The following is a 24,187-nucleotide window of genomic DNA, read 5'->3' on the forward strand; positions in this document are numbered from 1 at the left end:
GGAAATAACTGTAGGTTTTCTTGTCGTTTCGGTGGTACCATCAAGGGTACATCTTTTGAACCGTTATTATGTGTTTTTATACCTTTAAAAGTAATTTATGGTGCATAATTGGACTTTAAGGACCACTGATGTACCTTTTTAAACCTCTACTATAAAAGACATATAAAGGTACACCACATGCACATTTCCCAGATAAAACATACATACTAAAGGAACAAAAGATGCATGATGGGACCACCCCAGCGACAAGGAAAATTACAGTCTGGTACCTTTATGTCTGAGGGTGCCTTGTTCAATCCTGAGCTTGGGTTACTGTCTGTGCTGAGTTACACATATGCTCCTTGTGATTGCATGGGTTTCCTCAGTGTTCTCCAGTTTCCTCCTACTGTCCAAAACATGCTGTTGGATTAGCTATGCTAAATTGCCCTGAGGTGTGAGCGAGTATGTCAGTGTGTAAATGCATGCTGCCCTGTGATGTACTGCCATCTTATCTGGGGTGAGTTGTCCTGCCTTCTCCACAGGATTGTTGTGCCCAACCCTGACAAAGATAAAACGGTTGCAGGTTACTGAATGAATGAATGTCTGAGAATATAGGATGGCCAGACACCCCATAATTCATAGGACAGTTCTGTAATAGAGCTTAATTTTATGCATCACAAATTATTCTCAAATATTGTTTAGTAGGCTAGACACATTCCCTAACCTGGTCCTGGACTACCCCCTGTCCTACATATTGTAGCGTTTTTCTTAATGCACCCGATTCAACTAATCAGGGCCGAGTTTCCCAAAAGCATCACAACACAAAGGTCATCATTAAATGATAGAGTGAATATCACATTGATAATTTTCTCTACCAGTTAAGATTATCTTTCTCTACCAGTTAAGATTATCTTAACAATGCTTTTGGGAAAGTCAGCCCAGTTCCTTAACAACACTTCATGACTTGAGCAGAGAAAACATTTTAAAAATGTACTCCAGGATGAAGGTTGAGAATCTATGGTGTGTTTGTTCTGTATTTTAGCTTTTGATTGCTGTGCAGAATGTGATTTGTATACACTGGTGCATGCATAACACATGTACACACCATAGTATATGCCCCACAACATCACCAATCAGATTATTGCTTTGAAATATGAGTAATTGAGGTAATGCATAAAATCTGTCGCAAGTATTAGAAAGTTTCCAGAGACAAAATATTTGTAGGTAAGAGACGTTTTGCGATCAATAATTGTTTGATGCTTTTTGTTGGCACCCTGTGTGTTGATGAGAGCCTGTGGTGCCATTGCATTTTGGATTTTCAGACTTAAGTCATAACATCTGTTAGGGCTTGTTAATTGGTTTTTTATTTCTATTGGTATGTCAGAGATTTAGCCTGCTGTTCTCTTCACTATGTTGAACAAAATGAGTGTGATGATGCCTTATACAAGCCACAGGTTCCCAACCCTGGTCCTCTAATAGCTACCTCTTGTGCATTTGAGTGTTTTCCCTGCTCTAACACACCTGATTTAGCTGATCAGAATATTAACTGGTTTTTATTTCTATTGATATGTCCGAGATTTCGCCTGCTGTTGTCGTCACTTGTAAAAAGTCAGATGTCAGATGAAAAAAAAATATGCTATAGGCTATATGAAAAAATCACTAGCCTACCTGTATTGGACACAAACATTTCTGGTCACAAGTTCATGAGATAAGTTAGGGGCAAAAACAACTATGTGATGGCATATTATACATGCCACAGGTTCCCAACCATGGTCCTGTAGAAGCCCCTGTACATTTTATTGTTTTCCCTGCTCCAGCACACCTCATTCAGCTGATCAGCTCATAAACATAGTTGAAATGGGTGTGTTAGAGCATGGGAAAACAGTAAAATGTGCAGGACAAGGAGTACCTCAGGACCAGGGATTGGAACCTGTAATATAAGCTATGTTTGTAGGCTACTGCTGTTCTCAAAAAACACAAGTCCATTTGAAGCATTAGACTTGACTTTTAGAACTGAATTTTCAATAAAAACAAGCACTTAGGCCTGCTGACTGGTCTGATATAACTTATATTACAGGTGTCTTAAACAATATGTAAAGAATAATATTTATTGTAGATAAAGGCAGCTTAAACTGATCAAAGTCTACTTGTTGCAGCTGTGAACGTGAGGGGAAAACAAGACATTTTTTCAGGGAGTGACACTTCTCCAAGTTGAGAGGCAAAGCTGTTAGAAACACGGGCCGGGAGAGGGAGCAAATCCCATCGCAAATCCCATGGCAACAGCAACCAGAAAACAGGTCTAAAATAGGGGGCAGTGTTCGCTATTGCTATAGCAACAGGAAGACGTAGCTCCTTCAATCAGCTTTAGGATTTGCTGAGGCTGGAAAAACAAAGACTGATTCTTTGTTATTAAGCACGATTAAAACGTTTAATAGGATGCAGACTTGATTTGACCCGACGACCCCAAAGGCACAGCTAGGGGCCATTCAGTGAGACATTCTGACACAAACATCTAACAAAACTGACACAAACATCTAACTAGTGCCAATTCTATAGCCTACTACACTCGGTGTAAATTACAGACACGTTCAATAGCAACGTTTCAAAGTCGAGGAAGGAAACTATATAGTGTGTTATTTTAATAGTACACATTTATAGTAGCCTAATGCATGCTGTTTAAAAACAACATGCGCGTGCGCAGAATGCATCGCCTAGGATACGCTGTTTGTCCACAGTTCTATTTTACGACATTGTTTATATTTCACGAGACTATTTCGGGGTTACTGATGACAGTTGCGTGTCCGGAGAGATGTTGATGTTGGTGTGATTTCACCTGTTAGGATACACTCCGGGAAAAAAACATGTTGGGTCATTATTTCATGTAGAAATATTTTCGAAGTAAACATATCAGATCATCAGCATGGAAAGATAATTCCAGATGAGTGCAAGCAGGCAAACAGATGATGCTGAATGTCCACCTAAACAGAGCACCAGACAGCACCATAGCATCTTAAAACAACAACAAAAACTTAATTGGCACGGATTCCCCCACCCCGGTAGGCTGGAAGTACCTTTATTTATTAAACGACCTATAAAACATGTTCCTTCTTGTCATCGAGCAAAGATAAACGACATGCGGTGGTTAATTTGTAACCTATGCAAATACACACAACCTCCTGACCTAAAAATCATGTCTTCATTACACATTAAACAGGAGCACTGCTATAAGAACAGTGCTATAAGAATGAAAATAAACTGCAGGACAGATGAAATCAAAGAGAAACAGTAAAACCAAGCTATTCTCATGCTCTGAAAAAGTTGAGACATAGGAGTGTAAAACTTCTGCGCTGGTTTACTCTCGGGATGTTTACGTGGAACATGTGCACGGAGAGCGCTGAGGTAAAAAACCAGTTGGATGAAACGTCCCACTCGAGCCAGCCACTCAGATAAGCGCAGAGCAGGATTCCAGCCAATGGCAGCGCGGCGGTTTTAGCCGCCCGAGCCAATCTGCGCGCGGCTTGCGGCGCTGATGCAACTAAGCTGCAACAATAGCCTTGTATCTCCTGGGTAGCAAAAAGTGTTCTTCCTCGACGTAGCAAATTAAATAGTCCCGTTGAATCCATACATCGTGATAACGTCTAGTTTCTGTCTGGTTGAAAATCCATGTAAGAACTACATAACAGATTCTGCACGTATACCTAGATATTATGCACCGCCTGAACATACTACGATGTTTGAACGTGTACTAGAGCACATATAAGACTGTTTAAGTGATTTTTTTTTTACATTTATAGGGCATGTCTGGATATTTAAGCTCATGTGATGTAGGCGTTGTTTGCTATGGCGGCAAGTCTGCGAGGGCTGTGCAGTTGGGGCGGAGGGATCTACAGGACCGGCACATGAGCGCATGACGCAGCCGGTTGCTAGGTGTGGATGACCTGATGATGATGCTTTCACTCAATTAAGCTTATTCTCAGTCATCAACTCCATCACAACAAAGCGAGAGCAGCTCCACTTCTGTCCTGGCCACTCCGAAGGAGACATGGCTTTTTAATTCAGCAACCGCATCGACTCCTCTCCAAGCGCCGTGCTTTGCTGTAGCAACGCACCCCAAACTCAAAAACATAATGGAGTAAGTGAAACTTGCTTGTTACTTTGCGGAGTGTATTTTAGGATGTTTTCCAGCTGCTGTTAACGGTACAAGGACCGCACAGTGTAGCTGCTTTGTTGTTTCTTATTTAGGTCCACATGTTACATTGCGAGTTTTAGATACAATAATGAGAAAGTTTTGGCTACTTTAGTTACTTTGCCAGTTCATTCAACTGTTGCCAGTAAATAAGGGCGCTCTTCAGTAACTTTGTATGACAGATTTTTGTATCTGTATGTAACAAATAACATCTTGTTACTTATCATCACTATTGGTACAGTTTAACTTGAGCTAGTATGTAAATAGGACAAAGCCATTACAGCACTTTGCTCTAGGTTGCTGTATTTTGTTTGCTGTATCTTGTGTATATACTCACTAGAAAAGGATTAAGTGTACTTTGGACAGTTAACAGTTCCAGCTTTCTAAATGGTTTCTACCTAGAATCATAAAGTAACAGACAACAGAAGAATTTTAGGGTGCTACTGTATATTATCTGTACAAAAATTGACAGCTTATTATCCCTGAAACAGCAACAGTTATCAACAGCTTGGTTAAATTTTGACACTGCATGCAATTCATCCTAAGAATAAACTTAAATGTTGACACTGCATGTCATTTTTTCCCCCCTGAAAGTAAACTTTCCGCTACCTTCGTTTTGAGTAACCCTGTTTCACTTAAGTGTCCAGCTAGATGTATAACAAAGAGTATTTTTTTTGCTGCTTGAGGCAGACTACCTTGAAAACAAAGGGAGAAGGAGTTTAGAACATTAAGAACAAATGACACTTTGCATTACGTCATTGCCTACATCCCACGTGCCCGTCGAGTTTCTGGTCCTAGAATTCAGTGACTTGTGCATGTTTTGTACGACTGAGAGATTTCCTCTTGGCTCTGATTTCTAATGATCCTGTGCTTTTGCATGACTGCTGTTGTGAAGTTTACAGAGAGCAAGCTTGTGATTTTGGGTCCTGGATTAGAGTGTAAACACACATGTGTTATAGAGTGTGTTGGAGAGTGTTTTCATGCCGTGTTAGTAGAGCTTATGATTATGTTCGTTAGTATTTCCATTAATTCCAGGCTCTTGTGTCTGTATCTGATTCTTGCTATTTGCATTACATTAGAAACTGCTATTTAATTGGTGATTATCATTAACAGTTAAGTTACAGTAGTCATTTTAAGTAGCTGTGTGCGTGTCTGTGTTAGATAGAGAGAGCGATAGGTTTATTTGGCACAGATTGAGCATCCACTTGGTTCACTGGGATCTCAGCTGAGACTATTAAGTGGGCACAGGAGACTGAGATGGATGGAACAGGTCTAGCGGTAGCCTAAATTGGTCCCCTGACAATCACAGATGTTTCCTGAGTGATGCTGAAATGAAATGGGTCATTTACCTCATCAATGTCTAGTGTAATTGTGATGGATGCATTTCTCCAAGATGCAAACATTGTTTACTGGCGTCATCAAAGGCTGTATGTATATCGACAGCACTGTGATGGTCAAAGGAGGAAAGCCCTTTCAAACAGGGGATTTCTCTTCATAATTTTCTGCAAGTTTATTACACAAAAGAAATTATATCCTAGTCATCGGAAATTATGCGAAGTTCTTCGATAGTCTTCTCTGATCCATCTTCCCTCATTTTTTTTAGGTTTCATAATGCGTACCCAGCCCTGTTTTCTGTGGCTCAACTCACTAACGACACTTTCGTGCATCACAAGCTCGGACAGTTGAATTGTAGAATCATCGGACAGAATGATGGCAATGTCAGCGCCCATATGGAAGGCTCTACTTGGATGCCCGGCCGACCCCCTCGCTCTCTCTCACCCACAGGCTAACCACAGCCAATTGGAGAGGCGCAGAGGGGAGGGGCTAGAGGAGAGTCAGCACTTAATTGGTGAGTTGCAGTGAGTACAGTTTTTTATTTTCCCAGTTTCAGGTGGGCACCGCACTGCAGCACATTTTCTCCTCCTTGAACAGTGAGTAAAACTACCAATGTGTGTCTGTTTTATAATGTTTGTGGTGTGCATTTGAACTGTTTTGAGATAAAATAATGCTATCGATTTTCATGCTTTGCATTTATGAACTATATCGATCATGCGGTATCATTTTTAACAAAATCCTGAAATAAGAAACATTATATAGCGCACATGCTGTTGTATTTTTTTTTCTTGTAAATTACTCTTATAATTCAAATTTTTTGTAAATAATGCATTAGATTTACAGGTTTTGATTATTTTCACTTTCTCAATAGGTGATGGTCTCAGTGACTGGATGACGGAAGAAGTGGATTTCTCCTCATACCTCCCAACCCCTCATTCCTCTCCCTCCCCCAATGCATCCCTTCCCCCTTCGCCCCTCCAGCATGACATCCAGGTGCCCTCTGATTTGGAGGTCATGACTTCTCTGCTGCAGGAAGAGCTTGCTCAGCTGGAGGATTACTTCCTGTCTGACCCGCTCCCAGAGAAAGTCTCGAAACTTGGCAAATGCGACAAAGGGCCACCACCAGTGGGCCCCCCATCATACTACCAGTTGCCCTATGCATCATATTCTGCTTCTAGCCAATCAGAATCTAGCCCCCTACTTGTTACCCTAGCAACTGGGGAACTAGACCTGCTGAGCTTTTGTGGGGGACCCATTGGCCGATCAAAGATGCCTAGACACACCCCTTATGGTTGCAGCCGTCCCAATGCCAACGTTTGTAGCCGCAAGAGAGTTTCTGATGGGGTGAAGGTGAGTGAAGGCTATGAAAATGGCATCTGGAGTTCCAAAGGAAATACCTCAGGTAACTCAGCTGTTGCGCATAATGGAAGCTACAGTTGTGTGGAGGATGAACGGGTGGTAGGCAAAGGGTACTGCTTGGGTAGTGCAGTGGAGATCCGAAGATGCGCCATTTTACCCAAAGACGAAAAGAACTGCCGCTACTCAGATGAAGCTATCGGTATAAGCAAAGTTGTTAGCAGCAACTATGGCTTTGGCGGGCCCATTCAAGTTCCACACAAAAAAGAAGAGATGATGATGTATGGTGTCAGAGAAGTCAACATGAATGGAATGGATGGAAGTGGAGAGATGGAGATGATCAGCGAAGGCAAAACATCCATTGGTGATGTGGTCAAGGCTAACATACCCTGGAAGACCGAATCCAACGAAGGGTGCTATCTTCAAGGAAGACCACATGATGAGGCCTACCACAACTTCCTAGGGTCCATCAATGAACCAATAAAAGCAGAAGGTGTTGAGATGCATCGTCAACATGGTGACTATCAGTGCAGCTTTCTGGAAGGTCAAGGCACTGACTGCTTGAGTGGAGACAGACACGGACACGAAATGGGTGCTCATTGCCCCAGAGGCGTCTGTGCACTGAAGGAAGAGCCCTGCATTTCAAAACCAGACCTGGATGTCTCCCTAATGGAAAATAATCAAGGAGAACGTAAACAGAAGAAGAGAGATCAGAACAAGACCGCAGCTCACAGGTATAGCTTTTCCCACTAGCAAGCGGTACCATAAAATCATAGGACTGTGTGCTAGATTAATGACCAGGTATGTCTGGTAGGTCTAGTTTTATTACCTTGGTTTTTAAAATTCTACTTGTTCAGATTATTGTATAGTTATCGTAAAGTCTAAAGCGTGTAGTAAAGTCGTCAAAAAAAGTCGACTTCTTTATCCAATTCATGCACATCGTTAACTCCACAGGCCAAAAAGCTTTAGGATAGCCGGTCGTGTAGGTGTATAAAACACATTTTGTAGCTAAATTTCAAAAACTTCAAAATAAAACTTGATTCAAGAGACAACACCAGCCACACCCTTTCTGAGACTACAAATAGATAAACAGAGCACAAATCTTCAGTGATGCCAATATTTTTATCGTTTGACTTTCTTCAACAGGTATCGGCAGAGGAAGAGAGCAGAGCTGGACTCATTGGAGGAGCAGCTTCATGGTCTGGAAGGAAGAAACCGAGAACTTCGGGACAAGGCCGAATCGGTGGAGCGCGAGATCCAGTACGTGAAAGACCTTCTGATCGAGGTGTACAAGGCCCGCAGTCAACGCCTAAAACAAGAGGCCAGCGCCTGAGCTGAACTTGGTAGCCTGACAATTGATGATTGTCCTGCAAGTAGAATTGATAGTGCTCTAGATATGGATTGGAATTTAAGTTGGAATGATTTCTGATCAAATGTCTTTTTTTTTTTTTCCTCTTGTTTTTGGATAGGGGCGGGAGGGTGTACTCTTGCACGTTATGTTAACCAATAATTTACTTTTCGTTACAAACTGACAAGTCCATCAACAGCTGCAGCACAAACTTCCACTTTTTTCAATTCCAACTCTAAGTCAAATAAATATGCACTGTGATTCTGTCATGGGTTAAATGACAGTTGGCTTTTGTGTGGGCCTGCTTTTTTCCAAGAATAGATAAAACGGGTCCTGTTTTCATGTCCTTTTCGGAATTGATGTTAACACTGAACACACAAACAAATAAAGCACATTATTTTTAGTCTACACAATGCTATAACTTATCATGACCTGCACCAATTTTAATTTTTTAGAATGCAGAGAATTTTAATTTTTTTTTTGTTAAAATTATTTATACACGGTTTCAAGGTTTGTAGCACTTGGCAATAGCATAATTCTTCCATCAAAAATGAATAAGCACTAATATCAGTAAGCAATGTTTTTCCAAACCAATTGACTTTCAGGGGAATTACTCTTTTGAAAATGAATATTCCCTCAGGAATAACAAGCCTGAATTTTTTTTTTTCCATTACATCCCCAGTATAGGTTGGTCCTGCAGCTCAGGTATGCTATCTATGTCCAAAGTCAAGGAAGTATGTCAGTTTGTAACTTGATGCTGAAGATAATAGCACTGCCTAATGTTACGTGTGTCGAGTTCATAATGTTTTAGTCTTGCATGCCTAAGATTTCATGGCTTATTCAATGCCTTTGTTCTTTCTTTTGGTTTGAACGGGATGTTAAACATTACAGCATATCTCTCTTGCTAAAGACCTGTTATATATCCTCTTTGCTTAGTCATTTCATAGAACGAGTGGCATTTTTGAGTTCACAAACTACTGTTTGGCCCAATGTCTCTGCTGTAATTGCGAAAACAATCAGGGTTTGTGATTTTATAAGGCTTGTTTGATCTAATTTCAAATGGTGTCCTAGTGGGTAGCACAAAAAAAATCTTTATAGCTCAACAGCTTTTTTATATTTCCACTAGAATGCTTGAGATGGCTTTAAAACTTTTATTTAGCTTTAGCTCAAATTTCTGTCCTTCCTAGCAATATTTATTCAACTTTCAATTTTAATTAATGTAATCTAATATTAATTGCAAATACAGTTGCATACAATGAACATGAATTTAGGGTTTTTTTTATTTTTACAGTCTATATACACTATCAAATTTATGTATCCAGCTAAGCAGTCTGGTGATATTTTTTATTTGATGTGAGCACATATGGAATAAATCATCCAGAGGCAATTAGATTTTTTTTTTGTTGTTGTTTAATATTTTTGGTTTACACATAAAACGTTTAATTGAAGCTTCATGTGTACCTTAAAAACTAGCAATACCTTTATTTTCTTAAGCCTTCTGAATACGTAGCCTAGCACAGATATTGAGAGAGCTAAGCGCCTTATCGAATTTAAATCTGCTTTCCTCTTGGCGGTATACAATCATGTTTCTGAGAAATGAGCAGACTGTGGTGTGTCATCTTGTGAAGCTGATAAATGTTGGAACTCATGAGCTACGCGGCTGAGCCACGTTGTTTTACACACGTTCACACCAGCTGAAAGACCAAGACCAGACATTTCGATGCGTCTTTTTTTTCCCCAGGTTGATTGCTTTGTGTTTTCTTGTCATTCCTTTGATTCCAATAAAGTGATTTGTGTAAGCAGTAACGCATCTCGAAGCTGATCACTTCACGAACAGATTGGGAAACTCGGTGTTTGGTTGTTTATTGTTTGTTTTTTTGGGTGGAGGGGGATTACAGACAAGCGCTATGTCTAAAACCTCATACTGCTGAACTAAAGATTATATAGTAAAATACAAAAAACAAAACAAAAAAACAAAAAACAAACCAAGAACACGGATTCATACAATTTTTTTAAGTCTATTATTTTTAAATAATTGTCAGATGAACCAGTGATTAAAGCGGAAATTTGGCAAGAGGATACTAAATACTTCCGATTGCCAGGCAGGTCTATTTAAATATTTTTGCGTCTAATTTGTGAAGCAGCTTTTAAACCCACAGGCACATACAAATGAAAATATTTATAAACTCTTGTCAGACCGTTAGTTTCCAGGTTTTTGATCAATCTAAATACTAAGTAAGCTCTACGCCAGTACAGAGAACAAGAGGCTTGCTGTTTATCCAACAGAATGTGGACATGCTTTTTACTGACAGTACTGCACCGGCAGCCTTCATCTTCTAACCGCTTCATCGGGTTTCTCTCTCTCCACACACACACACACACACACACACGGAACTGAAATAGCACATCGGCAAAAATGTTCCTCCCTCCGCTCTTAAAATAGGCAGTGTGGAAATAACCCATATTTTCCTTTTAATATCAACCTATAAACGACTTGTAGGGTAAAAAAAAAATAATACACTGAGGTGAATAAAAGTGATTGGAGAGCTCCAAAGCGGATGCAGCGTTAATTAATATGACCACGTTCCCGAGTGTATATAATTCCCCCTTTAAAAAAAAAAAAAAACTTAATATTTAACAAACCTCACATTTTATAGTAGTTTTTAGAAATCACTGTAGTGACAAAATTACACTAAACATCTGTTTGTGACCGGCAGAAACCAAATGACTAAAATTAAGCTACACCGACCGGCATTTGAAATTTGAATCAGCTTTATTTTACTTTTTTTTTTTTGCAAGATTAATTAGTATTATTTAATCACTTGTCCAGAAACAACCGAGTAAACAGATCAGCTCAGTTTCTAAAGCAAAACACCAGAAAGCGGCACTTGTCTCTTTTTAGTAAATACGGCTAAAAAGACTACAATCTTTACCACACACACACACACAATACCATACCGACATTTTATAACTTATTAAATTATTTTAAACTCAGCAAAATATTTAACCATTATAACTTTTACAAACTCGTAATTATATAGGCTAGTAGCAGCTAATATGAGAAATTAAGAAAGAGCATTAAGAACTTAGACACCTGTTTGTAAATTAATTATTTCTATCATAAGCGAGAATGCATACTTTTTATCCTTTTGGAAAAAAATAAATAAACCAATAAAGAAATTTATATACATTATATAAAATTTATATATAAAATATTACACACACACACGAAAAATATATCTTTGCTGTTCCTGTTCAATATCTAATCTGAATTTATTTTTTAAATGATTTATTTAGTGTTCATGATGTTACAAAATCTCCTAGGACAGCTGCAATTTACAAAACGTCTATAAAAATTATTGCAATGTCTTAAAAATACAAACGAAAATTAGAGTGTATCCTGACACATCTGTTTGGACAAATTGTTTAGTGTTCACTAATCATAAGTAGCATTCTACAGAATTGTACAATACTGATCATTTGTATTTTACAAGTAGGCTCTGCACACACAGCTTAAGGTTAGTCTCAATCTAAATCACATTGCCATTGGGATTGTTTACATTACAGGCTTAATGTATGTCCAAGACCAGCTCCACCCTCCTCCCCTTTAAAACAAATAAACAAACAAACAAAAAAAATGTACAGGAACAATAACTGACGTTAAGGTAACTGAGAATGGCATCGGCCCTGGCATTCTCAGTGCCAGAGAAAACTTAATGACACGTTAATAATTAAACAATTATTATTTATTAATCACACTTTTTTTTACCCTGTGTTGAGTCTACATTATGCTTCATCTCTGCTTGACCCATCCATCTGTAACTGCTCTGATATGAAGAAATCTGGGATATATGGTGGAGTTTAAGCTCAGCTTCAATGGACTTCAGAGCCTTGTGGAGAAAGCAGTTAGAATACGAGAGTAAGACATGCTGGTAAGGAGTTTTCACTTGTTGTTCTCCAAGTCCCTCAGCACAATTGTCAAAATGATGCAATGTTTCTCAAATGTGTCTGCACACTGTTCGTTTCGTTAAAGTGTACTGGGGGTAAGTGTAATTGTTATGGGGCTGCACTGATCATAGCGCAATAGTGTTGTGCATTTTATTCCTTCTGCCCATTAAATTATGGTACTGGATATTTGCCCCATAATAAGGCTGAAACATACAAATGTATTAAATTATCATTACTTTTTTTGGGCAATAATTATGCAATACAAGCATGAAAAAAACCCCCCACACCTCTCACCTGCTGCAGTGTGTCCTGTTGACTAAACGCACACAGGGTGGACAAGGCTTGCCGCCGCACTGCATGATGGGAGTCGGCGCGGGCAAGGCGCAGGAGTTGATGGGGAGCATCCGCGCTCATCAGCGCACTTTCACCTCCTGTAATGGCAGCCATGCTCCCTAGGATGATGCAGCCTTGTTGTCGAATGACGGCATCAGAATCTGAGAGGAGAGAAACCGCAGGAGATGCTGCTCCCAAGGCGACTTTGAGCCACTCTTCCCCCTCTATATAAGTACCTAAAGAACTTAAAGGCAAGCCAGAGTTGGCCTTTATCTGTTGTCTGACACCCTCAACCCTTACCCTCATTCTTCCTCTGTCTGTTACTGCTGGAGCACTGATGGTTCTCCTCCTACACTCAGTCCCTTCCTGTAAATGTTGGTCTCCCTTTGATGTGACTTCAGTCTTTCTCATCATGCCTAGCCACTTCACCACAGCTTTACAAGCACTCCTGCGTACGGAAGGCGCAGAATCAGACAAGTGGCTTAGCAAGTCTTTGAACACCACTGGTTCAATGGTCCAGTTTGGTCCTCCATTTGATCTGGGAGAGGTCTGTCCTAAATCTGGCTCTAGGCAAGTCAAGAGGTTGCAGCCAGCGGCTCGGACCCCGTCATCATGGTGGCGTAGGGCAGCTCGGAGCATGACCGGGTCCACAGGCACGGCAAAGAGGGCCGAGCCAGGTGTGCAAGTCTGACAGAGCAGAGTCAGAAGCTGCACTGCACACCCAAACAGGGATTCGGTTTGCAGCAGCATGGACAAGAGAGAACTTGCTGTCCTAAATTCAGGTCGAGGAGGCTGACCTTTGACCTCTGATGCTTTAGGATGACCCTTAATTACACTAGTGTGACCTATGGAATGCTTAGGCTGCTCTAAACTGTCAATAAACCAGCTCATGGTGCTCTTCTGCCGTGCTGTGAGATGTCTGAGATGGTCTGAGAAGCCTTTGTGAAACTCCAGGCTGTCTAGAAGCTCCTCCACACCATCACTGTGTTGCTCTATACCATCATGAAGGTGTTCCGTGCTGAGAATTTTTAGATCTTGCTTGAGCCTTGAATGAAAGCCTCTTTCCTTCATCTTCCCAGGCTTGTTTTTGGATAGCTGGGAGTGCATGTTAGAAGGATCCCTCGTGTCCCTACTTTTACTTATATTCCCTCTTATTATGTCTGTGATTCTGTGAGGGTGATTCCCATCAATTCTGCCCATTTCTAACTGGTTTTTATGTGGGGTGCCAATAAGTCTTGGCTGTTCTGCTGCACTCTCAGACTGATTAAGGTTATCTAGGGTTTGGTCTGATGGTGCACTCTGGGGAAGAAACCCAAAGTCCTGGGCTGCTGTTATGAAGCTTGGAACAGCATACTTAGGGGAGGACAGACAAAGACGGAGCAACAGAAAAAGTGGAAGCTCTAAAAGAGCAGGGGATTGGACTTGAATCACCTGGAAAAGCACATACAAGTAGAAACATTTAAAGGAATTATATTCAACCCATATATACACACCTTACAAACCCTTGCTATAAAATGGTATATTTACTTGCCTGAACTAAGCCTTCCACTAGATTCAGGCTTTGATACGAGTGGAGAATTGCCGCCATTTTCTCCTGGGGCAGCTCCACAGCAAACGGAAAGCACAGTAACTGGCAGCTCATCACGGCTAGACTATTCATATCAGAGCCACCCCACAGGGGACCCCTTTTAAGTGGTGCTGAGCTGCTAAGAATGAGAGCACGGAGGCGGGTCACAATTAACATGCCTAAAATTAAGTTCATCCTACCAGGAGAAGTAAAAAGTCTGGAGGTTAACTGACCTATCGGTAGTCAGTAGACGAATGAGGGTGCGAAGAAGTTTTTTGTCATCATCATAAAACAGGCAAAGGCACTCATAAGGCTCATTTGAGAAAGCAAACAGAGCAATAGATAAAAGGACAGAGAGACCTAGGATGAGCAAAAATAACTGACTTGAATTAAAATGCAGTTCATGGTAAATAGTACTGATCATTTTTCTATTCTGAAATAAATGTTTTTACATTTTACCTTCAACTGAAAGAAAATCTGGTTTGGATGCTGTGCTTTCTAGAATAGTGCCAACTTTTGTCCATAAGTGACACCAAACCTCTGAGTTCAGAAAATCATACAGAACACTGCTTTCACTCTGCAATCGAGGGGAAAATCTGTTTATTATAATGTAGAATTTCAAAAATGTTTACTATTATAATAATTACATGATGAAATCTCACAAAATATTCTGGATGAAATTACCTGAGAGAGAAAATAAAGAATTAATGCCAGGACGCTGTCGCACATGCCCCAGCCAGGAGGTAAAGGGTAATGAGGCTAAGAGGGAGAAAACAAACACATCATGACTCCCAGGATTTATACAAATATCACAGCATAAATAAGCATGACCTTTAACATTATGGCAGAAATTCATGTCTGTACCTCTTCTGGTCCTGATAATACATCCTCCAGAAGAGCCGTAAGTCTGTCCATGTGGATGTTAACACACACACCGTAGTGAACAAACAGACTCAGGACTGCAGCTGCTTGTGGCTAGATGAGATTAAAACCCAGAAATGCACCGATCCATAATACTGTTGGTTAATTATTAATCAGATATCGGTATCAGTAATGGAAAACGGTGAAAATGTTGCACAAGACAGGGACTTACAGCCAGAGCGTTTAGGTCTGAATTTAGAAATAATGATATCAACAGCTGGCACAAATCCTCAGCTCTAGAGAGAGAAGTAATTATTTATAAGATAACAAATAATCAAGTTAATCTAATTACTCGTAGCCATCTGTGCACATAAAAATGGCTCTGTAAAAATTTTAGTAGTGTTTTTTTTATAGCAATTTATTTTTGACATTATTCCTGTACATCAATGCATGATTAAAAAAAAAAATCTTAAAATTATATTTATTGTACTGATAATCACTTAAGTTATCGAAGCAGAAGAGGAAAGTAATTAGTGAGGGTAGGTAAAATCAGACCTATTCTCCTTCATTTGCCAGTCAGGCTGATTCTCCCAAATCGGCAAAAGCACAGCCGTCAACTCTCCTAGCACCCTCTCGCTCCACGGCTTCTGCAGTCAGACCAAATTATGAGGAGTTAGTCTCATTATTCAATAGTAATATTATTATTATAGCAATCATAACAATATTTATCAGTGTTAACCAATGACTTAATTACATCAGCCCCTTTTTGTAGAAAGTGGTAAACCAATGATGAGTAGATTTACATTTATTAACATCATTAGTGCCAAGAAAACTATAAATAAAATCCAAATCCTGGATGAATAATAATTGTTCTAAAGTCTGATTCAAAAAAAAAAAAAATTGTTGATAGGTTTACTTATTTACCAATTCTTTAGGAGAACATAAAAAATGTCCGAAGTTAAATGATTGTTTTTTTTTTTTTAAATGGTCCTACAAATTTTTTTTTTTTTACTTTTATTGTGTTAAATGTTTCATCTATGATTTATAATGCAAACCATTATTCTGAATGATGATGAATAACAGTCATTATACTGCAATTCATAACTTTATTTCCCTCATGTATTTTATTTCTTTAAACACCTTTATGAGACAACGCAGAAGTAAGAGTGGAATGATTTTCTGTGTAATGAACATTTTTAATACAAAAAAAATTGCACCTCTTATTTAAGAAAAGCTAAAAGAACCAAATTTTTAGTTTCTAAGAATAAAGTTAGGATTAGGTGCAGGCATACCATTATTTAACTACAGTAAAACTTAAGTCAAAAGAAATGCCTCACAAAAACAAAAAAATTTAATGTGCATATATGTATTCATATATATATCTGATTTAAGTGCGTTTTAATAAACAAGACAGCTATATTGTTTTCTGTTACCTCCATTACTTCAGGACTGCGAAGCATCACTTCAATCAGACTAAATAAATTGTGTAGCACGTCTATCTCCTCGCCAATTCTCCTGGCTTCAGCAGGGTCAGCGGTCAGGATAATGTTACTGAGAATCTTTAGGAGCTGAAGTATAGTGGACGGCTCTTCCAACTTTCCATTAAGGAGCTGTGCAAAGAAAGAGGTGTTCAATTTACTCTATAATTCATTTAACAATGTGTGGATTTCTCTTTTGCCACACATTGTTAAATGTGTTTACAGCAAAGCCCTTGATGATAATTAAGCTTAACCAACAAGACTCTCATTTAATTGAAAGACAAAGAGTAATTTCAGTTTGCCTGCTCCTTGCATCTGAGGAGCTTCTTCTTCAGTTTCTGATGGATGTGGGGATCCATAGACACAGACATGTGATCTGTCACTTTAACCAACCGCTGCCACTCATCATCACTGTTAACATCTTGCTCCTGGGTGAAGTGCAGAGGGACATTTTAAGTAAGCGAGGTGTTGTTTTGTTTTATAGTTTATTGCAGATCCATCAAACCTACTTATAAATATACAAGGTGATATACACTCACTTGCCATTTTAATAGAAACACCTGTACACTTGCTCATTCATGCAATTTTCCAAACAGGTGGTTTGAGCTGAAACAGGTCAAGAGCTGACAGGAGACGAACCCGATGTGGTTTTTTGCTGTTGTAGCTCATCTGCCTTAAGGTTTAGCATGCTGTTCGTTCTGAGGTGCTTTTTTGCTCAGCACAGTTATAAAGAGTGGTTATTTGAGTTACTATCAGCTCAAACCAAACCAGTCAGACCTCTTTCATCAACAAGCTGTTTCTGGCTGCAGAATTGACACTAACTGGATGTTTTTGTTTTTCCTCAACATTATGTGTAAATGCTACAGTCTGTTGTATGTGAAAATCTCAGGAGATCAGCAGTTTCTGAAATACTTAAACCAGCCCAACTCTACAACGGTCAAAGTCACTGATGTTACCCTATTCTAATATTTGATATTAACATTAACTGAAGCCCTCTGACCTATATCTGCATGATTTTATGCACTGCACTGCTGGCACATGATTGGCTGATTGGATGAACGAGCAGGTGTGCAGGTGTTCCTTTCAAAGTGGCCAGTGAGTGTATATTTACTAAATGATTAAATATGATACCTTAAGGTATGTCTACATATACACGAGTTGTTCACATTTACTTATTTCAAGATGTAGGCTAGAAGGACAACAAACAAATCAGGCTGCAATGCAGGGTCAGCCACTGACATTATTCATAATATCCAATACAATACTGATTAACAATTAAATACTGATAAACATTTAAATTACACTTAAAATGTTCAAAATTCTTTAAACACTTATTTTCTTTTCTTCTGTAAAGTCTTTGAAAAAGTAATAAATTCCACAATTACTAACATCACTGTCCATCCTAATGGAAGTCAAGCTGGTATGTCCAGGTCTGGAACGTCTCACCATCAGCCTCGGTCCCACCTCCACTGAAGGAAACTCTCTCTCATAGTCCCTGCTGATGGGGCCCTTACATGGCGCCAAACTCACCCTGAGGACGCCACAAAAAACCCCACAATTCTGTGTATGAAGCATATTTTTACGCTGTGCAGTTTTAGCCTTTCAATAATTCTTCAATGTTTTGATTCTTCTTTTATAATCAAAAATGCCTTTGCAGTGTTTCTGGTGCAAGTTGCAATTTTTTTGAAGACATCTTTTTTCATGTTACATTCAAATTCGGAGCACAAATACTACCTGGCAACACCAATGTCATTGGCTTGATGCTGATTGGCTGGTGGATGAGCTGAATTTCGACACACTGTAAAGGTGCTGCCCAATGAATGGTTGCTGGTGGGGGCTTCTCCAGCCGGGGCAGTTTTGGTGCGAGGCTGGTTGTTAACAAGCGCTTTCCCATTCTTTTCCTGGTCCTGGACAATCAAAACACACCACTTCTGTTTAAAGGTCTTCAGATCCAACACTATCCATACTATTAGAATAAACTTTAGAGGAACTTGAAACAGGATACTCATATTTTACTGGGTCATATGGAATATTTTTGTGATTTTTTTCTGTTTTGATTTCTGTAATGTGATACCATTATCAGAGACCATGTCCTCAGTGTGTGTTCTTAAATGTAAATAAATAAATGAAATGGCAATGTTTGCAGATATTCTATAAATACTCTGTCAAATATTATATGCAATAATATATTATATATTCTTGCAAGCATCCTAAACTTTTAAATACTTTTAATGCCCTGTCAAATGAAATTTAAAACTTAATTCTTGCTTATGTGGATCATAAAACAAGAAAAATATAAAAATTTTCTTCATTAGGTCACTTCGTGAAAGACAGTTAAAAAGTCTAATGCCGTAGTGTACAGTGAGTTTTTGAATAGTCAGTGACACCATTAAGAGTATTTTAGTTGAATTTGTCATTTTCACAAATTGACGACTGTGTAGCCAACGTTAGCATCAGTTTAGTACAAGCACTTGCATCATGCGACTGACTCTGTATTATCCAGTATGCATGAGAGGAGTAGAGTTTGTTTATAAAATTATTCAATTGTATTTTATAAAAATAAATAAATAACATGACACCAAAGTAAGAATTGCATAAAATAATTTACAGTAGTAGGCTTAGGGCCTTTAATTAAAAAACAAATTTAGACTTTAAGGACCTGTGGACATGCTAAATTGGAGATTCATATGATCACAAACTACAACTATGAAACTCTAAAATAATAATTTATTTTTCCATTTCATAACAGCATTACGCTCATTATATTCTCTGTAGTGAACTCGTGTGGTGTATCAACTCACCTGTCTATTCTTCTGCTTTTTGTCTTGCATGTCTCTGGCTCTGTGCAGGAATTTGCCCTTTCCACTGCGAGGTGCAGATTTTTTTGCCACCTGCAGCTGCTTCATGGCTTGGACGTCTGGACTGGGTGTTATGGTCAGGGGGCTCATTGAACCGTCATCTGGTAAAACTGGCCAAAAACAACAATGCAATATATTACTCATCTTAATTTTTGAGAGTAGTCTTAAAAGCGTATAAGCCATAAAGCACCATGAAATGCTCTCACCTATGACTCCATCTGCAACAAAAGGATGGTGAAGCAGGCCAGGCCAGGCCAGCCTCTTCTGAGGGTCTTTATTTAACAGACCCTTCAAAAAACTCTGTCAAACATTAAGGGATTGAGAATAATCTCACAGATTAGTAGCTCAATGGCAAAATAGCTTAAAATAGCTTTTAATTGCACAGTAATTCTCATGACAAACATATGGCAACCATGATTTTGGAAGTTGTAAATTATAACATAACTGCCATTACATGTTGTGTTTTACTGACACTAGTGCATTAAATGATGCTTTAACTACATTTGCTTGCATATTCAGTTTAAATATAATTGCGTTCATATTCAGGGTTAGGTTTTTATAAACAATATATAAAATAATATATAAACAAAATAAATAAATAAATATAAACAAAATTAATAGGACAATGACCCAGTCTTACACTAATTAAAAACAACAACAACAACAACAACATGTAAACAATCATGGCTTAAAATGCATCACATAAAAGTAAAGCCTTTTTATTCATTCATACATTCATTCATCTTAACATTAACAGTTTTATCCTGATCAGTATTGCAGTGTATATGAAGACTAATCCTGCGTTTGAGGTGGGAATACACCCTGGATGTCAAGCCAGTCCATCACAGGAACCTCATACACGCTCAAACTCATTCAAACCGAGGACCAATATAGAAAAGCCGATTTAATGTAGATTATTAAAATGATAAAGCGCAATAAAGATGATGACTTTATTTTATAAGTCTTTTATTGAATCAGTGTTTTCCTTTTGTATTGTAGCTTGGTTTGGCAATCTTACATTGACAAATAGGAATAGGTTGAAAGTCTTGTTAAGGTGGCAGGAAAAGTTATAGGGGTAAGTCAAAACCAGCCTATTGATATTTATTACAGACAGGTTTTGAATAAGGCACATTCAATTTTAAGAAATTTAGATCATCCTTTATATAAAGAATTTCTATTGTTGCCTTCTGTGTGTCATTTTAGAGTGCTGTTTGGAAGAACAAAACGTTTTAAGGTTTTTTTTTTGTTTCGATGGCTGTTGGTTTAATGAACTTTTCATAGGTAGATTTCCTAAATGAATTGTGATTTGTGCGATGTATATTATATATTGTCTATGTCTGTTACCTTTTGCTGCAAAACTAGTTTCCTCTAAGGGGGACAATAAAAAGTAAACAAACAAAACAAACAAGCAAAACTATTTTGTTCCTTATTTGTCTGAGTAGATTTCAGTACTGACCACAATTATCATCATCATCATTATAATAATTGTAGTCATTATCATGCAGCTCCAGACACTTCTACGAATGATTCACAGTGTTGTCTAAATGTATGTTTACCCCCACCCATATTTAAACAATTATAAAATACACCGAGAGAGATTGTTTGTGTTGTTGTGAAACTCCGTACCATGCAGTCCTGGCTCATATTCTCTGGCCATTTGACCGGGTCCTTGACGATCAGCTGCGCGAGCTGAAAGATTGAGTTGGTGTAGAACGGCGGCGCCCCCGTGTGGAGCTCGTAGAGGATGCAGCCCAAAGACCAGAGGTCAGCTGTGTGGTCGTACGGTTTCTCTTCCACCAGCTCCGGAGACATGTACAGAGGAGTCCCCTTAAAGGAGGTCAACACCAACGTGGACACACTCATGGCCCGAGCAAATCTGGAAGGAGGGTAAGATGAGAGATGTGCTGAACATTTGGGTGTGTTCGACCAGTAAGAAATCTAGTCAAATGAATTTTAAATCCAGAATTATTTTTCATCTGATTCTTAAGGTGAGAAAAGTATTAGAAAGAACTTTAAAAAAACAAAAACAAAATTAAATTACCAGCAATGCGACAAAAAACAACAACAACAAACAAACAAAAAAAAAAACAAAACAAAAACAAACAATAATTGGCAACATAAAAACAAAATTCTTAAACTGTCTAAAGAATCTAGACATTTATAGTATGGTTGATATTTTACATAGTAAATGTATGGTTGCTACACCTTGTGCAGTACAAACCCAAAGTCACAGAGCTTCACCACACCCCCTTTGCTCAGAAGGATGTTCTGTGGTTTCATGTCGCGGTGCAATATACGATGGGAGTGCAAGTAATACAGGGCAGATACCAGCTGGCAAGCTATCTCGCGCACCTACACACAGCAAAACAATGAATGTAAGAAAGATGGCTATTCGCAGAAACCAGGTGTCTATTTCAGTTGAGCTGGCTGTCATTCTGTCATCCATGTGTACTGTATTGCAACTCTGACATCAGTATGACATATATCGGAACTAACTTCGCCAGTGATTAGCTGCTTCCATCCAAATGTTTTGCAAAATTGTAAAAGAAATTTCAAAAATGTCAGCAATTGTTAACAGCGAATTTTTTGAAGAGGGCGCAACAAAATGATGTAATGAAATGACAACGACTGGAGCATGTACCTGATACATCATCATTTATGTCAAATATCAATATTTATAGTGTATACTCTTAATGCAGTGGTTCTCAAAGTAGGGTCTGTGCAGCATAGCCATGGGGTGTGTAATTTGTCTTCTTTTACATTGACAGAAATCACCATTTTTATCCAAATAATTTATTATTGAGTTCTCTATATTTATTAACCTGTTTGACTGGTCCTTTGAATTGACTGTGTTTAATCCAAATCTCAGTGACTCCAAAAGAAGTTGGCCTTTAACTGCATTCTATCAGTGGAAAGTTCAGAAGTAATAATAATAATAATAATAATAATAATAATAATAATACAAACCCTCTATGGCTTCCAAAAATAGCAAACAATATTATTGCACACATTTAAGAAATGAGCCTAATATTTGAATAGTTAGATTATTTTCAGAGGGGATCTGTGAGAATTTGGGGCTGCACAAAAATTGAGAGCAAATGTGTTTTTTTTTGGAGTACAATATCTGTATTACCATTTAGATTTTTATACATAAATTGAAAACATAAAAAAGTAGAAGAGTCAAGCCCCACAATAGAGATCAGAAATGTGGATTAATATCTGTGACAGTATCCCTTATGTACCTGGCTCTCAGGTAAACTTCCATCATCCTCCAGGATTTGAAACAATTCGCCTTCAGCGTACTCGGTCACCACTACCACCTGCCAGGGGGAAAAAATGACCTCGTTATAGTGGAAATTAAAAATGCTATTACAGTTTTATGGGTTTCCTATTTTATTTTCTGAGCCTCCCAGTAAGGCAGACGTGAAGCCTGGCCTGAGAAGCCTCTCTATGCACAATAAACCATGTTATTAGATCTGTTATTAAGTAAGAAGTTTTTTTTTGCAATATAATTAGACAAATGACCTCCAGGGGCTAAAGAGATTTTTTTTTTTTTTGGCTGCAACGACTACGTTTTGCCTAACAGTGTCTTTTACCAAGAGATTTGAATGGGAAAACTGGAAATGCTGGCAGCGATTTTCGTTTGAGCCGTTGCACTGGATTCTCCGCCAAAAAGTTATAGCACATGTATAATGTAAAATGCACAATCAGCGACGACCTAAAGAGCATTTAACATATTACCTCCAGCTGTGTCTCAAAACTGTCCAAAAGCATAACTATGTTTGGATGCTTGAGCCCTCGCATGATCTCAATCTCTCTCTTCAGGCTCCGCAGCTCTTTTTCAGAGCGACCAACTTTAGGGATGAACTTTAAAGCCACAACCTGAGGGAGGGAAAAATAATCACTGTCCTATTTTGTCTTAAAAAATGACCAGTGTCGCTTTTATATATATGGATATTTATATAGTGGTAGCTGTAAGCACAAACCTGGCCGCTAAACTTTCGACGACCTTTGAACACTCGGCCGAACGAGCCTTCGCCTATCATCTCTAAAACATGGTACTGCTCCATCATAGACAGACTGGAGTGTTCTAGAAGATCAATCAACAACTTCTGATCAACCAGATTCGATCATTCAGAAGTTAACTCTTAATTAATTTACTTTGGCAGGTTCACAAGGAAAGAAGGGATTTCAATAACATCATCATTTAGCCATTTTACTATATAACATAACCGAGTCTACACACAATTCCAACGAAAGTGAACTTAAATAAATTGATATTAACGAGCGGTTAGCTAGTCTCAGGTGGAAAAAAACACACAACAACCCCCCCCCCAGTTTAGCCGGTTAACAGTTAGTTAGCTAGCCACGCTGTGATGAGACATCTCTTCTTCCGGACAACTGTAAATAACAGTAAACTGTCCATTAACCGGTTCTACACTACCGAGAGTAAGAGTGCATGAAAGATAAGTGTTTTCTAGGCTGCAAAATTATTTATTATACAAAGCTGAGCAAACTTTGGGAAAGTTCAGTTATCGTATCACTCATCTACGTACAAACACAAAAAGCGCCTAGCAACTTTAATAGCGGATAAGCTAAGAGCCCTGTTAGAAAATGCCCTTCAAACAAACAAACAAAAAAATGTATCCGTATGTTATGATAAATGTAGTACAAAGTTTTGAATCCTTATTTCGCGAAAGCTCGTTCAGCACTTAATTCACTTATTTTGTAAACAAACACGTGAAAACAAAACTGTTTAGATCAGGCGATGCTAAGGTTTACTATTTTAGCCCTCTCATTAGGGGGCTTTAGCTTAGCAACGTTTTGGCGTCATAGCAACGAATCGCCCGCCCAGTAGACGTCAAGTGCGTATGCTAAATGGCTCTTTAAGGCTGTTTTTTTTTTTTTTTTTTTTTTTTTTTTTTAAACCAGGAACCT

General features: G+C 38.6%; 2 protein-coding genes across 4 annotated transcripts; one reads left to right on the forward strand and one right to left on the reverse strand.

Annotated features, from left to right (window-relative positions):
* Positions 1-3,498: 3,498 nt before the first annotated feature.
* Positions 3,499-10,010, forward strand: atf5a (activating transcription factor 5a). Its single transcript, XM_053618297.1, has 5 exons — positions 3,499-3,644; positions 3,774-4,111; positions 5,769-6,014; positions 6,372-7,590; positions 8,003-10,010. Exons 3-5 carry the CDS (start codon positions 5,873-5,875, stop codon positions 8,187-8,189), a joined length of 1,548 nt encoding a protein of 515 aa, XP_053474272.1. The 5' UTR covers positions 3,499-3,644; positions 3,774-4,111; positions 5,769-5,872; the 3' UTR covers positions 8,190-10,010.
* A 1,466-nt stretch (positions 10,011-11,476) lies between these two features.
* Positions 11,477-24,098, reverse strand: stk36 (serine/threonine kinase 36 (fused homolog, Drosophila)). Of its 3 annotated transcripts, none has more exons than XM_053618295.1 (20): positions 23,236-24,098; positions 22,991-23,131; positions 22,492-22,569; positions 21,471-21,601; positions 20,876-21,125; positions 19,456-19,549; positions 19,193-19,359; positions 18,126-18,298; positions 17,781-17,922; positions 16,694-16,819; positions 16,347-16,523; positions 15,469-15,560; positions 15,146-15,209; positions 14,917-15,027; positions 14,737-14,811; positions 14,512-14,629; positions 14,286-14,412; positions 14,017-14,188; positions 12,447-13,916; positions 11,477-12,094 (listed from the first exon to the last, which is right to left on the reverse strand). In XM_053618295.1, the coding sequence occupies exons 1-20, from the start codon at positions 23,320-23,322 to the stop codon at positions 11,954-11,956; spliced, it is 3,936 nt and encodes a 1,311-aa protein (XP_053474270.1). In that variant the 5' UTR covers positions 23,323-24,098; the 3' UTR covers positions 11,477-11,953. The 3 variants fall into 3 exon arrangements, with proteins under 3 accessions (XP_053474270.1, XP_053474268.1, XP_053474271.1); XM_053618293.1 differs by having other exon boundaries at positions 14,017-14,191; XM_053618296.1 differs by lacking the exon at positions 11,477-12,094 and having other exon boundaries at positions 12,459-12,646; positions 12,786-13,916; positions 14,017-14,191.
* Positions 24,099-24,187: the final 89 nt, after the last annotated feature.

This window comes from Ictalurus furcatus, chromosome 28 (genome assembly GCF_023375685.1).
Source record: "Ictalurus furcatus strain D&B chromosome 28, Billie_1.0, whole genome shotgun sequence".
Taxonomy (NCBI): domain Eukaryota; kingdom Metazoa; phylum Chordata; class Actinopteri; order Siluriformes; family Ictaluridae; genus Ictalurus; species Ictalurus furcatus.